Source organism: Mobula hypostoma, chromosome 1 (genome assembly GCF_963921235.1).
Source record: "Mobula hypostoma chromosome 1, sMobHyp1.1, whole genome shotgun sequence".
NCBI classification, from domain to species: domain Eukaryota; kingdom Metazoa; phylum Chordata; class Chondrichthyes; order Myliobatiformes; family Myliobatidae; genus Mobula; species Mobula hypostoma.
In genome coordinates, this window is record NC_086097.1 from 251,987,071 (window position 1) to 252,005,851 (window position 18,781).

General features: G+C 43.1%; 1 protein-coding gene across 4 annotated transcripts in view; it reads left to right on the forward strand.

The window, feature by feature from the left end:
- Positions 1-18,781, forward strand: part of ints8 (integrator complex subunit 8) — a 154,497-nt gene that overhangs the window by 34,426 nt on the left and 101,290 nt on the right. For all 4 annotated transcript variants that reach the window (XM_063067235.1, XM_063067219.1, XM_063067227.1 and 1 more), the window contains exons 8-13: positions 436-543; positions 1,707-1,862; positions 7,478-7,578; positions 9,369-9,510; positions 13,074-13,144; positions 17,940-18,115. In XM_063067235.1, coding sequence (XP_062923305.1) covers positions 436-543; positions 1,707-1,862; positions 7,478-7,578; positions 9,369-9,510; positions 13,074-13,144; positions 17,940-18,115 — 754 coding nt within the window. The remainder of the gene's footprint in view (positions 1-435; positions 544-1,706; positions 1,863-7,477; positions 7,579-9,368; positions 9,511-13,073; positions 13,145-17,939; positions 18,116-18,781) is intronic.

An 18,781-nucleotide genomic window follows, 5' to 3' on the forward strand; every position in this document is an offset into this window, starting at 1 on the left:
CAAATGGCCTAATTCTGCTCCTATACTGGTCTTATGGAAAAAACAACACTTCATTCCTCTCTATAGATGCTGCCTGACCTGCTGAATGCCTCCAGCAATTTTATGTGTGTTATTTCTCTTGTCACTGTTACTTCTGTGGTCATTATGAATCTTCTGCTCAAATTATTACTTTACCATTTAGGACTTGAACTTTCCAAGTCTTCTGAGCAGAGCAAGAGTATTTATTTTGGAGATGTGGTGATCTGTTGATTGATAATAGATTTAGCTGCAGTAGCGTTTTGGAAAATGCGGCATGTGTAGACTGGATTCTATTTAATAAAATGCAAAATTCCTTTTTTTTTGTAATTCTGGGATATTCGTGCTAATGTCAGTAAATTAAAAGTGCAGGATACATTGCAAGGTGCTTACATTTTCAACCAACTTGTTTAATCGCAGGTTTGCTATGATCTGGGTACAGTATTCTTCAGTCAAGGCTCTTCAAACCCACCTGTCTATGAAAAAGCCAAGGAACATTTCTTCAAAACAAGTGAACTGCTCTCAAAGGTACTTTGTAAAACAAAGCTCAGTTCGTATTGCCAGTAAATTGTTTCTGTGTATGAGTGATGACGAGGAGAGGTTGGCAGATTGTGGACAAACTTCCTCTCTACATTAGAAGAACAAAATGCTTCTATTCCAGTATTACGCTTGCACTCTGTTGGTGTACAAAGTTCAAATAAATGTATTGGGTGTCATGTAGCGTAGCGATTAGTGCAACGCAATTACAGCTCGGGGCGTCAGGGTAAGGAGTCTGTACATCCTCCCCATGGAATGTGTAGGTTTCCAGGTGCTCCGGTTTCCTCCCACAGTCCAAAGGTGTACTGGTTAGTAAGTTAATTGTTCATTGCAAATTGTCTTATGATTAGGCTAAGGTTAAATCAGGGGTTGCAGGTGGGTGCAGCTCAAAGGGCCAGAAAGGTTTATTCCACACTGTATCTCCAAAATAAATAAGTAAAATTTACTATCAAAGTACATAATTGTCACCTTATACTATCCTGAGATTCATTTTCTTGTGAATATTCACAGTAAATACAAGAAACACAATAGAATTAATGAAAACTACACACGAAGATGGACAAATTACCAATATGCAAAAGAAAATAAGCTGTACGAATACAAAAACAGTGCAAATAATAAATAATACTGAGAACACAAGTTGTTGGAATCGGTTCAGTGTTGAGGTGACGTTCATTTATCTGTATCTACAAGAACTCTCTTCTCATACTCCACGGAAATGAATCTGAACTATGCCCCTAGTAGGTAGAAAAGAATGAGGCAGCAAGTTATCTCACAGGAAGATTTTAAATGAGCAGAAGGAAGCTTTGGAGTTGAACTAACTAAAGTGAAAATTGCAATTGGATCCTTAGCGTAGTGGTTAGCACGACGTTGTTACTGTGTTCCACAGTTCAGAGTTCAGTTCCAATGTTACCTGTAAGGTGTCTGTACATCCTCCCCAAGGAATGCGTGTGTTTTCCTTGGGTGCTTTGATCCTCCCCTCGTCCAAAGACGTACCAGTTAGTAGGATAATGTCTGGTGGTTAGGTTAGGGTTAATCAGGTATGTCGGGGAATGCTGGGGTAGCATTACTCATACGACTGGGAAGGGCCTATCCTGCACTGCATCACTAAATAAATTTTTTTTAAATGTGTGTTATCATTCTGTTTGTGTCAGATCGGAGCTGAGCCTGTTCACTGTCGGATTGACCAGAAAAGATTGGATGGTTACTGCCAAGCTTGTGCAGTGCTGACAGTCCCGTCGGATGTAAGTGAGCTGCAGCTGACAACGTATGGCCGGGTTCATCATTGCATCAAATCCAGTAACTATCAGGTACAATTGATGCTGTAAAATAATACAATTTTATGTGATATACATACAAAATGCTGGAGGAATTCAGCAGGTTAAGCAACACCTATGGAAAAGAGTGAACAATCTTCTTCATCAGGACTGGAAAGGAAGGGGGAAGAAGTCTTTACCAGTCCCAGTTAAGGGTATCAGCCCAAATCATCTACTGTTTAGTCTCCTCTCTAGGTGCTACCTGACCTGCTGAGTTCGTCCAGCATTTTGTGTGTGTTCCTCTAGATTTCCAGCATCTACAGAATCTCTTGCGTTTATTGAGAGAAGAGATTCTTGAGAGACTGAAAATTTTGAGCAACACACAAAAAGCATGAGGAGCTCGGTAGGTCAGGCAACAGCTAAGGAGAGAAAGGACATCCACTGTTTCTGACTCGGGAGGAGTCTCACCCCAGAATGTTGACTATTCATTTCCTTCCATAGATGCTGCCTGACATGCTGTTCCTCTGTGTATCACTTAGTATAATTTTATATAACCTAAATATGATTTTCCTTTTATAAATGCATACCAAATCTTTAAACAGATATGCTCAAATTATATAAAAAATGCTGGTGAATGCAGCAGGCCAGGCAGCATCTCTAGGAAGAGGTACAGTCGACGTTTCGGGCCGAGACCCTTCGTCAGGACTAACTGAAGGAAGAGTTAGTAAGAGATTTGAAAGTTGGAGGGGGAGGGGGAGATCTGAAATGATAGGAGAAGACAGGAGGGGGAGGGATGGAGCCATGAGCTGGACAGGTGATTGGCAAAAGGGATATGAGAGGATCATGGGACAGGAGGCCCAGGGAGAAAGAAAGGGGGGGGGAAGCCCAGAGGATGGGCAAGGGGTATAGTCAGAGGGACAGAGGGAGAAAAAGGGGAGAGAGAAAAAAATAAATAAATAAATATTGGATGGGGTACGAAGGGGAAGGTGGGGCATTAACGGAAGTTAGAGAAGTCAATGTTCATGCCATCGGGTTGGAGGCTACCCAGACTGAATATAAGGTGTTGTTCCTCCAACCTGAGTGTTGCTTCATCTTGACAGTAGAGGAGGCCGTGGATAGACATATCAGAATGGGAATGGGACGTGGAATTAAAATGTGTGGCCACTGGGAGATCCTGCTTTCTCTGGTGGACAGAGCGTGGGTTTCAGCGAAACGGTCTCCTAGCCTGCACCGGACGCAGTATATCACACCAGACAACTCACAGGTGAAGTGTCGCCTCACCTGGAAGGACTGTCTGGGGCCCTGAAAGGTGGTGAGGGAGGAAGTGTGTAAGGGTATGTGTAGCACTTGTTCCACTTGCAAGGATAAGTGCCAGGAGGGAGATCGGTGGGGAGGGATGGGGGGGGACGAATGGACAAGGGAGTCGCATAGGGAGCGATCCCTGCGGAAAGCAGAAGCGGGGGGGAGGGAAAGATGTGCTTAGTGGTGGGATCCCGTTGGTGGTGGCGGAAGTTACGGAGAATTATATGTGTTAATTCCACGTCCCATTCCCATTCTGATATGTCTATCCACAGCCTCCTCTACTGTCAAGATGAAGCCACACTCAGGTTGGAGGAACAACACCTTATATTCCATCTGGGTAACCTCCAACCTGCTGGCATGATCATTGACTTCTCTAACTTCTGTTAATGCCCCACCTCCCCTTTGTACCCCATCCGTTATTTATTTATTATCATTAATTTTTTCTCTCTCTCTCCTTTTTCTCCCTCTGTCCCTCTCACTATTCTCCTTGCCCATCCTCTGGGCTGCCCCCCTCCCCCCTTCTTTCTCCCTAGGCCTCCTGTCCCATGATCCTCTCATATCCCTTTTGCCAATCAAATTTCCAGCTCTTGGCTCCATCCCTCCCCCTCCTGTCTTCTATCATTTTGCTTCTTCCCCTCCCCCTTCCACTTTCAAATCTCTTACTATATTTTCTTTCAGTTAGTCCTGACAAAAGGTCTCGGCTCGAAACGTCGACTGTACCTCTTCCTATAGATGCTGCCTGGCCTGCTGCGTTCACCAGCATTTTTTATGTGTGTTGCTTGAAATTCCAGCATCTGCAAATTTCCTCGTGTTTGTATGCTCAAATTATGTTGTGAAGTTAGTACAGTGGATTTCAGTTAATTGGACACATCGGGATCAGTGCATTTTAGCTTAATTAAGTCCCCTTGGAACCCATGCCTCCTTACTTTCTCAATAAGCCTTGCATGGGGTACCTTATCAAATGCCTTGCTAAAATCCATATACACTGCATCTACAGCTCTACCTTCATCAATGTGTTTAGTCACATCCTCAAAAAATTCAATCAGGCTCATTAGGCACGATCTGCCTTTGACAAAGCTTTGCTGCCTATTCCTAATCATATTATGCCTCTCCAACTGTTCATAAATCCTGCCTGTCAGGATCTTCTCCATCAACTTACCAACCACTGAAGTAAGACTCACTGGCCTATAATTTCCTGGGCTATCCCTACTCCCTTCCTTGAATAAGGGAACAACATCCACAACCCTCCAATCCTCTGGAACCTCTCCCGTCCTCATTGATGATGTAAAAATTCATTGTCAGAGGCTCAGCAATCTCCTTCCTCGCTTTCCACAGTAGCCTGGGGTACATCCCATCCGGTCCTGGTGACTTATCCAACTTGATGCTTTCCAAGAGCTGCAGCACATCCTCTTTCTTAATATCTACATTCTCAAGCTTTTCAGTCCACTGCAAGTCATCCCTACAATCACCAAGATCCTTTTCCGTAGTGAATATTGAAGCTAAGTACTCATTAAGTACCTCCACTATTTTCTCTGGTTCCATACACACTTTTCCATTGTCACACTTGATTGGGCCTATTCTCTTGCGTCTTATCCTCTTGCTCTTCACATACTTGTGGAATGCCTTGGGGTTTTCCTTAATCCTGTCCACCAAGGCCTTCTCATGGCCCCTTCTGGCTCTCCTAATTTCATTCCTAAGCTCCTTCCTGCTGGCCTTATAATCTTCTAGATTCACATCATTAGCTAGTTTTTTGAACCTTTCGTAAGCTCTTCTTTTCTTCTTGACTAGATTTACAACAGCCTTTGTACACCACAGATCTTGTACCTCACCATCCTTTCCATGTCTCATTGGAACGTACCTACTCAGAATCCCTCGCAAGTATCCCCTGAATATTTGCCACATATCTTCCGTACGTTTCCCTGAGAACATCTGTTTCCAATTTATGCTTCCAAGTTCCTGCCTGATAGCCTCATATTTCCCCTTACTCCAATTAAACGTTTCCCTAACTTGTCTGTTCCCATCCCTCTCCAATCCTATGGTAAAGGAGATAGAATTGTGATCACTATCTCCAAAATGCTCTCCCACTGAGAGACCTGACATATGACCAGGTTCATTTCCCAATTCCAGATCAAGTACAGCCTCTCCTCTTGTAGGCTTATCTACATATTGTGTCAAGAAACCTTCCTGAACACACCTAACAAACTCCACCCCATCTAAACCCCTCACTCTAGGGAGATGCCAATCATCATGGCCCTGGCCACTTCAAGGGAGATATTGATGTTAACCATTTCACACTTTCAATCCCCAATGTTTGAAAAGCAGATTAGCAGAGAAAAGCTTTGCTTTATCTTAATATGTTCAGCTTCAAGTTTATTGCCATCTGACTGTACAGATATACAACCAAATGAAACAATATTCCTCCGCTCCACAAAACATATCACACACAAATAAAAATATTACCATATACAAGTTAAAACAATTCCTCTTAGATTCCAATACTCCAATTCCTCCGGAGATAAACCACTTCATTCTGCTGAAAATGTCCGATTCCTGTCAGCCAGAGAAAGTTGCCTAGGGCCAGAAGGTGTTTGTGAGGTACATTGGTGTTTACCTCAGGAAAGGACATGGAGGAGAGTAAGGTCAGGGAGGAGAGGGCTGGTATCCTGAGGCATGTTGTTATTAAGAGGTGGTGGTGTTGGGGCTTCTGAAGAACATTGAGATAGATAAGTCTTAAGGCCTAATAGGAGCTCACATTATTGCAAGATGCAAGAGGAGATTATTTAGGACTTTGACAGGGAACCTTGAACTTTAAGAGGAACATGAGGAGGAACTTCTTCACTCAGGCTGGTGAGAGTGTGGAGAGAGCTGCCACACTAGTGGTGGATGTGGGTTTGAATTTAAAATTTAGAAGCAATTTGGATAGATACAGGGATGGGAGGGGTAAAGAGGGCTATGGAACAGGTGTATGTCGATGGTATGAGGCAGATAACTGTTTGGCCGTAGGGCCTGTTTCTGTGCAGCAACAAATGCTTGTCCATGTTAGCTCATCTCGGGACAGAGAATGACTGTGTTTGGTTCTCTGTAGTCTGGGTAGTAGTTAGAGCAATTACCTCTCAAACATTCTGCTAGCCCCAAATCATCCTGCTTCCTCCCAAAGGTACAGAATTGATAAGTGGTGCTCATTCAGATAGACTGTGCTATTTCAACCATTGACAGGCCATACAAGTAAAGTAATAGAAAATAAGGAAATACAGTAGAATTTATGAAAAACTATACATCCAATGTGTAAAAGAAGACAAATTGTGCAACTTCAAATAAATAAATAAATACTGAGAACATGAGCTGTAGAATTATTGAATTAGCAAGTCCATAGGCTGTGGAATCAGTTCAGTGTTGGTGAGTGAAGTTATCCATGTTGGTTCAGGAGCCTGATGGTTGAGGAGTTGTGCACTTCATGCAGTCCTGGGTAGGTCTGTAGTCTAGTGTAGTTTTGTGTTGTTTACGTAGTTCAGTGTAGTTTTTGTATTGTTCATGTAGCGCCATGGCCCTGAAAACCGTTGTCTCATTTTTGCTGTGTACTATACCAGCAGTTATGGTCGAAATGACAATAAAAAGTGACTTGACTTGAGTAATAACCAATGTTCCCTTTAATTTACTTTGCAGCTGGGCAGACCAATCATTGCTCTGAGCAGGAAATCTTTACACAGACTGAAAACTGTGCGACCCTTTAAATGTTTTGTTTTGCAGTATGCATACATAGTCATACTTTATTGATCCTGGGGGAAATTGGTTTTCGTTACAGTTGCACCATAAATAATAAATAGTAATAGAAATAGTAATAGTCATGGAAATAATAAATAGTAATAGAATAGTAATAGAAAAATAGTAATAAATAGTTAAATAGTAATATGTAAATTATGCCAGTAAATTATGAAATAAGTCCAGGACCAGCCTATCGGCTCAGGGTGTCTGACCCTCCAAGGGAGGAGTTGTAAAGTTTGATGGCCACAGGCAGGAATGACTTCCTATGACGCTCAGTGTTGCATCTCGGAGGAATGAGTCTCTGGCTGAATGTACTCCTGTGCCCAACCAGTACATTATGTAGTGGATGGGAGACATTGACCAAGATGGCACGCAACTTAGACAGCATCCTCTTTTCAGACAACACCATACTACAAATCAGAATGAAAATTGAAACATCAGTCCTTTTGATTTTATTTATTAATTGAAGGGTGCTCATTGCTGGGAGAGACTTTGCCTGAGATGGACTTTTTAGGTCCTTTTCAGGGAAAATTTAATTTCCTTTTGTGTATCATACAATTGACATCTATGAAGCACACTGAATCATTCTTCTCCAAACTTTGCAGGGATTAATTGAGATTTTCCTCAATGACAACGTTACCTTGAGTTTGTTACCCCACTTCAGACAGTCTGTCCTGAGAGAGCTTTCTCAGATGGCTCAAAATGGGTAAGAACCTTCAATTCATCTTTGTGCAAAATAAATAGAACATAAAAGAAAGGATGTAATGCTGATGTTTTGTAAGCCATTGGTCAGACCGCACCTGGAGTATTGTGAGTAGTTTTGGGTCCCTTATCTAAAATGGATATGTTGGCGTTGGAGAGGATCCAGAGGAGGTTCATAAGAATAGCTACAGGAATGAAAGGGTTAATGAATGAGCATCGTTTGATGCCTCTGGGCTCATACTCACTGGAGTTTAAAAGAACCTACTGAATATTGACATAGTGGATGTGGAGAGAATCGTTCCTATAGTGGGAGAGTCTAGGACCAAAAGGCACAACCTCAGAATGGAGGGACATCCCTTAAGAACAGAGAAGAGGAGGAACTATTTTGGCCAGAGGTGGTGAATCTATAGAATTCATTGCCGCAGACAGTTGTGGAGACCAAGTCATTGAGTATATTTAAAGTGGAGGTTGAGAGGGATAATAAATCAGCCATGATGAAATGGTAAAGCAGACTCAATTGGCAAATGGCCTAATTCTGCTCCTGTGTCTTTTGGTATCATAATATGTGCTGGCTTATGTAGACACGACAGGCAGAAGGGCCTGTTTCTGTTTTGTGCAGCTCCATTTGGAAAGGCTATTGGTGTTAGGTTTTATAGCAGTGGGGGTTGTGAGGCAGCAAATCACCTTCTGTAATTATTTTACTTAGCTTATAATGTAAAAGCATTGTACCAGGGAATAACATTTTCTTTGCATTCATTATTATTACCAACTATTCAAATACTGGGGCATAATGATAGCACTATTACCGTGTCAGTAACCTGGGTCCAAATCCACCACTGTCTTTAAGGAGTTTGCACGTTCTCTCTGTGACTGCATGGGTTTCCTCTGGGTGCCCTGATTTCCTGCCACATTCCAAAGACAAATGGATTAGTAGATTAATTGGTTAAGTAAGTGTAATTGGGTGGCGCGGGCTCGTTGGGCTGGAGGCACCTGTTACCATAGATAAAGGAGCAGAATTAGACCATTTGGCCCATCGAGTCTACTCCACCATTTCATTATGGCAGATCCATTTCCTTTTTGGCCCCAATCTCTTGCCTGTATCCCTTCATGCCCTCACTAATCAAAAACCTATCAACATCTGCTTTAAATATACCCAATGACTTGACCTCCCCAGCTGCCTGTGGCAGTGAATTCTACAGATTCACCACCCTCTGGCTAAAGAAATTCCTCATCATTTCTATTCTAAATGGACGTTCCTCTATTCTGAGGCTGTGCCATCTGGTCCTGGATTCCCCCACTATAGGAAACATACTCTCCACATCCACTCCTTCTCGGCCTTCCAGTATTCGATAGAGTGTTACCATGCTGTATCTCTAAATAAATTAAATAAATAAACATGGCATTGAATTCAGATTATGGCACTGGATTCATTGAAGATCTCTCGCACCAAAGGAAGCATCCTCTGCAAGTCTGTTGTACCCACTCCTTGGAATATTTGATAGATTTCAATGAGATCCCACTGTCATGCTTCTAAACTCCATCAAGTACAGGCCCAGGACCAGTAAATGCTCCTCATCCTTATTCTGGCCAATCATTCTTTGTGTATTCAATCATACAACTAGAAGAGGGTCTCTGACGAAGGGTCTCGGCCCAAAACGTTGATTGTTCGTTTCCACGGATGCTGCCCGACCCGCTGAGTTCCTCCAGCGTGTTGCTTTGACCCCAGCATCTGCAGAGTATTTTGTGTTTGTAATCAGAGGAGGGAGCTGGTCATTGATATCCCATCTGTTACAGGGATAGAAACTTAGAAGAAGTTTGCTGTAAAATCTGTATATGCAATACCATTCGAGATGTCCTGGAGCAGCAGATGATTGGAGTACGGTTCCATCAACTAATGCTGAAGCCGACCAAAGAAAGAATCGACTTCCTGTTGGAGGTACGGTCATACATGAATACTTACTGCTTCTGAAGTATAAGATCATCTGTCAAAGTTAGACTTTTTAAATGAGGAGTAATCACAGGAGGACATTTAGTGCAACACTCGGCCATTTTGTCTTCCTCCCCACCCCCTTCTCTGACATAAGACCATAAGACATAGGAGCAGAATTTGCTAAGTCTGCGTCACTGTTCCATCATGGCTGATCTATTCTCCTGCTTTATCGACCTCTGCCTTAAATATGCACAATAACTTGGTCTCCACAGCTGTTTGTGATTGAATTCCACAGATTCACCATTCTCTGGCTAAAGAAATTCCTCCTCATCTCCGTTCTAAACGGACGTCCCTCAATTCTGAGGCTGTGCCCTCTGGTCCTAGACTCACCATTAGGAAACATTCTCTCCACATCCACTCTATCAAGGCCTTTCAATATTTGATAGGTTTCAATGTGAAAATGTTTTTATGAAGCAGGGTTGCTAGCTGCATACCCAAGCCACCTCCTTTTGCAGCCAGGCTTGGAACCATACATGGCAGAGTTATGCACAAACGTTGGCAGAAAGTTGTTGTTCTTGTAATTACAGTCGGCAAAGGTGTTAACATACATAGAACATAGAAATTTACAGCGCATTACAGTCCCTTCGGCCCACAATATTGTGCTGACCATGTACTCTGGAAACTGCCTAGAATTTCCCTAGAGCATAGCCCTCTATTTTTCTATCTATCTATTGTGTACAGTTCCACCACCGCCGCCGGCAGTGCATTCCACACACCCACCACTCTCTGTGTGAAAAACTTACTCCTGACGTCCCCTCTCTATCTATTTCCAAGTACCTTAAAACTATGCGACCTCATGTTAGCCATTCCAGCCCTGGGAAAAAGCCTCTGGCTACCTACACAGTCAATGCCCTTCATCATCTTATACACCTCTATCAGGTCACCTCTCATCCTCCGTCACTCCAAGGAGAAAAGGCCGAGTTCACTCAACTATTCTCATAAGGTACTCCCTCCAAACCAGGCAACATCCTTGTAAATCTCCTCTGCACTCTTTCTTGTCCACATCCTTCCTGTAACCTGCACAGCAACTTTGAGTGTCTTATTGACACGACTCCAGGATCTCTCAGGTCTTCCATGCTGCCAGGAATCTTACCATTTACATTCTGTCTTCAAATTGGACCTACCAAAATGAACCACTTCACACTTATCTGGGTTGAAGTCCATCTGCCACTTCTCAACCTTGCATCCTATTGATGTCCCGCTGTACCCTCTGACAACCCTCCAGACTATCCACAACACCCCCAACTTTTGTGTCATCCGCAAACTTGCTAACCCACCCTTATACTTCTTCATCCAGGTCATTTTAAAAAATCACAAAGAGGAGAGGTCCCAGAACTGATCCCTGTGGAACACCATTGATCACCGACCTCCATGTAGAATATGAACCATATATAACCACCCTTTGCCTTCTGTGGGCAAGCCAATTCTGGATCCACAAAGCAAGGTCTCCTTGGATCCCATGCCTCCTTACTTTCTGAATGAGCCTTGCACGGGGAACTTTATCAAATGCTTTAATGAAATCCATATACACTACATCCTCTGCTCTACCTTCATCAATTGTTGCCAATTAACTGGATGCTGAAATCTCTCACTCATTCCTCAACCATATTTCATTTACTTGTGCGCAACGAGAACAGCCTGGCCCATCACCCACTCTGTTCTGAAGTTTGAACAGAGAAATGACATTTTTATACAGAATTGACGATTTGGTAAACGGTGTATGTTTGAATTCCTTACCTGCAAGATCAGTCGCCATTCAGAATACAGGTATTAAGTCAGTAGGAACTACAAGCTATCAACCAATGACAATTTGAAGTTAGTAAAGTGATTGTCCCCTAGTTGGTGTGTGTTCTTTGAATCTTTCTGTTATATTCTTGTCTTGTCCTCATATGTCAAATGGCTCCAATCCCCTGCTGTGCAAAGTGAAGCCATGCTCTTCAAAAACCTTCCTTAAAAGATTTTTCTTGCCATGGGCTGACTGAAGGCTGTCTTTGCCCAGACATTAACTTAACCCTTGTCTGCCACAACTTACACAGGGGCAAAGAAAAATGTATAATGTCTATCATTTTTCAAAGTCAGAAGTTCAAAGTACATTTATTATCAAGTTTGTATACATTATAGAACCTTGAGATTCGTCTCCTTACAGGCAGCCACGAAACAAAGAAACCCAAAAGAATCCGTAGAAAAAGACCATTGAATACCCAATGTGCAGAGAGAGGAAAAACAAATAGTGCAAACAACAAAAGTAAGCAATAGCATTCAGAACAAACGTGAGTCCATAAACATGGAGCTCAGAGCAGGCAGGCCACAGCCTCAACCTCAGTTCAGTGCGGGGCCAAATAAACATCACGGAGCAGCAAGTAGAACAAGCCCAACCCTTGACTCTGGTCCTGACACCTTGCCTTTAAAGTCTATCTGGCCTGCCGTTTAAATCATCCAAACGGTCGATCAGGCCGTTCCTCGCACCAAGACCCAAGCCCTGTCCTGTCACATCTGTATGCTCTGAGACTAGGCCCCGCTGCCACACTCCAGCCTGTACCCAACCTTTCCAAGTCAGCCTGCTCTACCTACAGGAAAGATGTCAGTAAGTTTGAAAGAGTGCAGAGAAAATTAATAAGGACTTTGCCAGGACTTGAGGATCAGAGTTATAGGGAAAGATTAGGACTTTATTCCTTGGAGTGTAGGAGAAAGAGGGGAGATTTAGTAGAGGTGTACAAAATTATGAGGAATATAGATGGGATAAGTACAACCAGGCTTTTTCCACGAAGGTTGAGTTAGACAACGAGAAGTCATGGGTTAAGGGTGAAAGGTAAAATGTTTAAGGGAACTATGTGGGAAAACTTTGTCATTCAGAGGGTGGTGAGAGTGTGGTAGATGTGGGTTTGATTTCAACGTTTAATAGAATTTTCAAAAGGTACATGAATAGCAGGGTTATTGAGGGCTATGGTCTGAGTGCATGCAGGTCGATGGGCCAGGCAGATTAATATTTCAATACAGACTAGATGGGCTGAAGGGCCTTTTCTGTGCTGTAGTGTTAGATGACTCTGATTAATCTCAGACCTGGAAGTTGAGCAATTGCATCCTGATAAAGGTTTATGTGATTATGAGAGGCATAGATAGAGTAGATAGGGAGTATCTTTTTCCCAGGGTTGAAATGTTTCATACCAGAGGGTGAGATGCCTGGAATGTGCTGCCTGGTGTGGTGGTAGAGGCAAATACATTAGAGGCTTTTCAGAGGCGTTTAGATAGGCACATGGAAGATAAGGAAGGTGGGGGGATGTGGACACGGACATGATGTGGGTAGGAGGGATTATTAGTTTGGGGGGGTGGATTATTAACTTTTTCACTGATTCGGCACAACATTGTGGGACTAAGGACCTGTCCCTGTGCTGTACTTTTCTATCAATATTTTATGAGACCAAATACTGATGAGAATGAAAAAATTGCTTGTGTTAACCGATATTTTCTTTGTAAATAGATGATTCATGAGAATATAATTAATGTTTTAGACATGTGTACGGTCATTAAACCTGGATCAAGCCTCAGAAGACTCTAAACGAAACATTGCTGCTTTCTTAAAGTAGGTGTTTTTAAGTAGTATAACAAATATTTCTATGTAATTCTTATTGTTCTTTAGCTCACCTCAACAGGCTGAATATATCTTATGGTCTTTATATAATTGTTTTTTGTTATTTATTTCCTAATATCTTGCTGTTTAAAGATACCAGGCAGCAAGCTATTCTCGAATGGTTTTGAACTAGTGTAACAAGCATTAAATACATTTTACAGTGCTGGAGTCTTGTCGGTTGAAAACTTTGTGTGTGTATTACTCAAATAAGCAGTTCCTGCTCAAGTTCAACTTCTGTTTTTTGTTATTCAACCGTACACATGTTTTCCACCAAACAAAAACAGCATTCCTCCGGACCAAGGTGCACAACACGGTACACGTAACACAGAAAGTAATATTACCACTAGTAATTTAACAAATAATAGGATGCATTTAGGATTCAAGTCAAAAAGTAAACAGTATAACTCTCTTGGCACTTAATACATGATGAGACCTGGGTGTTGATAGGGAGTTCAGTAGTTGTAGGGGTTGGGGGAAGAAGCTGTTTCCCATCCTAACAATCCTTGTCCTAATGCTACAGTACCTCCTGCCTGATATTAGGTTGGATGGATGGAGGGATCATTGACAATGCTGAGGGCCCTCTGTAAGCAGGGCTCTCGAGAGATAAGGAGAACATTTCGTGCATCACTTGGCCATTTTGAGTTTCTCCACACCTCCTTCTCTCACATTTGGCCCATCGAATCTCCTCCACCATTTCATCATGGCTGATCCATTTTCCTCTCAGCCCCAATCTCCTGTCTTCTCCCCATATCCCTTCATTCCCTAACTAATCAAGAATCTATCAACTTTTACCTTAAATATACCTAATGACATCCTCCACAGCTGCCACTGGCAACAAATTCCATAGATTCACCCCCTCTATCTAAAGGTATATTCTTGGATGTTAAACTCCCAACTATAATCTTCTTTCGGCCGTGATTCAGTGATGCCTAAAACATCATACATGCCAATCTCTAACTGCACCACAAGATTATCTACTTTATTTCATATACTGCTTGCATTCAAATGTAATACCTTCAGTTTTGCATTCATCACCCTTTTCGATTTTGTCTCCCCTTTACATTGTAACTCATCCTGTTGACTGCAATTTTACCCAATCAACAGCCTCTCCTTGCAAGCAGCCTCACTACACACTGCCTCTGTAAACCAATTGCCCCATCCAACACTGTCCTACCTCCCCCAGAAGAGATCCCAATGATCTAGAAATCTGAACCCCTGCCCCTTTGCACAATTCCTCAGCCACGCATTCATCTGCCAAATCATCCTATTCTTACCCACACTGACGCATGTTACAGGCAGCCATCTAGACATTACTACCCTGGGGGTCCTGCTTTTCAACTTCTTTCTACCTAGTTCCCTAAAACCTCTCCTCAGGACCTCCTCACCTATCCTATGTCATTGGTGCCAATATGTACCAAGACTTCTGGCTGCGCGCCCTTCCCAATTAGAATGTCATAGACCCAATCCGAGACATCCCTGACCCAAGCACCTAGGAGGCAACATACAATCCGGTTGACTCTCTAGTGCCCAGAGTCTCTGTGGAATCTTCTATCACTACTACAGTCCTCTTCACCTCTCTTCTCTTCTGAGCTACAGCACCAGACGCAGTACCAGAGACTCGGTCACTGTGGGTCCCCACCCCTGGTAGTTCATTCCCCCTCAATAGCATCCAAAGTGGTGTACTTATAATTGAGAACAGCCACAGGGTTACTCTGCACTGGTTGCCCATTTCCCTTCCTTCTCCTGACAGTCACCCAGTTACCTGCCTCCTGCAACCCAGGGGTGACTACCTCCCTGTAGCTCCTGTCTATCACCTCTCATTCTCCGTGTGGGGCGAAGGTCATCAAACTGCAGCTCCAGTTCCTTAATACATTCTCTCAGGAGCTGCAACTCGATGCACCCAGTGTAGATGTATTTATCTGGGAGACTGGAGGGCTCCCAGACTTCCCACATCCCACACAGAGTACAGAACACAGGCACTGGGGCCATTCTCACTGCACTAACTGTGCCCTAACAGCTGAGGAATAAAGGAAAAACAAGAGAAACTGACCAGATACGTAGCTCGCTGATGCCTGATGAGTCAAAGCCACTCCAGCACCGAACCACTCACAACAATGGCAGCTCTGCTTCCATCTCCTTATTTTTATTTGCCCTTTCTAAAGAATCCCACTCAGTGATGGGTCGCTGTCCAACTTTGGAAAAAACTTCCATGAAGCGCTGACTTTTTAATCTTGAGTGTGAACCTAAGTGAAAAGGTAGCTCTCTTCGCGTGCTCCCACTCAGAGACTGGACACAGTCTCTTGGGTGGAAGAGAGACCCCGATGATCCTTCCAGCAGTGCTCGCAATCCTTTGTAGGCACTTGTGGTCAGATGCCTTGCTCTCCCTCACTAACCTGTGCTATACAACAGCAGTCCCTGACATTGTTCTTCTGCCTGAAATCCCATGCAACGTGCTGTTTACTTGTTTCCCCGGTCATAAGAACAACCAAAATTGACACCTTGTGAAAGGAGATCAAACCTTGTTAAAAATACAATATTAGATTAGATTAGATTACGAGGACAAGCAGTCCTCTTTCATTGTCATTTAGTGGTGCATGCATTAAGAAATGATACAATGTTCCTCCAGAATGATATCATAGAAACACAAGACAAACCAAGACTAAAAAAACTGACAAAAACCACATAATTGTAACATATAGTTACAACAGTGCAAAACAGTACCGTAATTTGATAAAGAACAGACCATGGGCACGGTAAAAAAAAGTCTCAAAGTCTCTTGAAAGTCCCATCATCTCACGCAGACGGTAGAAGGGAGAAACTCTCCCTGCCATGAGCTTCCAGCGCCACAAACTTACCGATGTAGCACCCTGGAAGCACCCGACCACAGCCCACTCTTGAGTCCGTCTGAAAACTTTGAGCCTCCGACACCGAGCACCGAACACCATCTCTGCCAAGCGCTTCGACCCCGGCCCCGGCAACAGGCAAAGCCGAGGATCTGGGGCCTTCCCCTCCGGAGATTCTCGATTGCACAGTAGCAGCGGCCGCAAAGCAGGCATTTCAGAAGTTTCTCCAAATGTTCCTCTGTGCTTCTCACGTCTGTCTCCATCAAATCAGGATTGTGCACGGCCCCTGCTTAACAAATATATCATTTCAGAGCGGCTACATGCGGTGCGTCGCGCCACCATCTTCTCCTCCCCTCCTAACTTTAGAACACAGAACATCACAGCATAGTACAGGCCTTTCAGCCCATAACTTTGTGCCAAACCATTTTAACCTATTTTAAAATCAATCTAACCCTCCCCTCCTACACAGCCCTCCATTTTTCTATCACCCATGTACCTACCTAAGAGTTTCTTAAATGCCCCTAATGTATCTGTCTCTACTGCTACTTTTGGCAACACCGTCCATGTACTCACCAATATCCATGTAAAAAACAATACTTACCACAGATATCTCCCCTATAATTTCCCCCAATCACCTTAAAATTATATTGAAAACATTCAAAGTGAAATGAGTTGTATGCGTCAAATCGAATCAGTAGCAATTTTTATGTTGGTGACAGCCCATAAGAGTCTGCTTCTGGCGCCATTGTGTCAAGCTTGCAAATTACTAACCTTAACCATATATTTTGAAATGGTACACTCTCCTCTCCAACCAGATTCTCCTCCAGTCCTTTGCCTTTTCCACCTATTACCTCGCAGCTTCTTACTTCATCCCCCTCCTCCACTCACCTGGCTTCACTTACCAGCTGCCAGCTTTTCCTCCCCCTCATCCCACCTTCTTTTCAGTCCTCTTGAAGGGTCTCAGGCAGAAACGTCAACTGTTCACTCCCCTCCACAAATGCTGTCTGATCTGTTGAGTTCCTCCAGCATGTAGTGTGTGTTGCTTTGGATTTCCAGTATCTGCAGAATCTCGTGTGTTTTTGGTTTTTTTTGTTATTTCTGCAGCGTATCCTGTGAAAGTCTATTTTGCCTGGTAGCTTAGAGAGTTGGGTTAAGGTCATGCTGTGTATAGGTTAAACTATACCTTGCTCAATTGGGTTTTCATGCTAGAAATGACAGTGTCTGTCTCCCATTCTCCAAATTTCTTAATTCAAATAGAAGCAACTTTGGGGGAAATTAAATAACATTGTGTAAATCTGTAAGCATCTTGGCAACCTGGCTACACTGGTTGTTAGAGTGGTTAATGAGGCATATGGTGTGCATGTGTTTATTAGTCAAGGAATTAAGTTCAAAAGTCAGGAAGTTATGCTACAGCTTTATAAAACTCTAGTTAGGGTGCATCTGGAGTATTGCATATAGTTCTGGTCTTGCCATTATAGGAAGGGTGCTGGGTCTTCGGAGAGGGTGCAGAGAGGTTCACCGGGATGCTGCCTGGATTAGAGGGCATGAGCTGTCGTGAGAGGCTGAAGGGAACTCTGATAAAAGATTATGAGAGGCATTGATAGAATACCCAAACTGTACCTTTTTCCCAGGGTTGAAATGCCTAATGCCAGAGAGTATGCATTGAAGGTGGGGGGCGGAGGGGGGTAATTTCAAAGGAGATGTGAGGGGTACGGTTTCCACACAGAGAGCGGTGGGTGCCTGGGCTGGTGGTAGAGACAGGTACATGAGAGACATGAATGTGAGGGAAATGGACATTGTGTAGGTGGAAGGGCTTAGTTTAGTTGGCCATTCATTTGGCACAACACTGTGGGCCAGAGGGCCTGTTCCTGTGCTATACTGTTCTGTGTTCTGTTTCTCTACAGGAATCTGTGCCAAAGTTTGGATGAGCCCCAATTTGTTTCCATGATTACTTCACATGACTTGTGCATTAAATTGCTGATGGATGAAGAACGAAAACAGATAGTTGATCAAATGAAGAAGCGATCTTCTCGTGTTAAGTTCTCTGCCAAACCTTTGACTGTTTTCTATGATATACCAGGTGAGCTTGCACAGAACCTGTACTAAACTTCAGGTGCAAATTAGGGGGCCTCTTCATTTCTTTCATTTTGACTGTAAAAGCTTATTGTCAAGCCTATTTTAAAATCCCAGAAGATAAACATTTGACCACCCAGCTGCTGGAAATCAAGAGCCACACACACAAAATACTGGAGGAACTCAGCAAGTCAGGCAAAATCTTTGGAAATAAATAAACTGTCAGTATTTTGGCCAAGATCCTTCATCAGGACTGGAAAGGAAAAGGGATGAGCCAGCAGGTTTACTTGTAAATGATGGGTATAGTGTGAATGTAAGCCAATGATTGGGAATAAATGCAGTTAGAGCAAAGACTTCATTGTACCACAGAGGCAAAATTCAAAAAGATGAAGAATGCAGGACTGAAGGTGCTGTACTTAAATGTCTGTAGCATCCAGAATAAGGTGGATGAACTCGTGGCGCAATTAGAGATTGCTCAGTATGATGTTGTGGGCATCACTGAGTCATGACTGATGTTGGGAGCTTAACATCAAAGGATATACTTTGTATTGAAAGCACAGGCAGGAAGGCATAGGCAGTGGGGGGCTCTGTTGGTAATAGATGCAATTACATCTTTAGAAAGAGGTGATATAGGGTCAGAGAATGTTGAATCTTTGTGGGTGGAGTTAAGAAA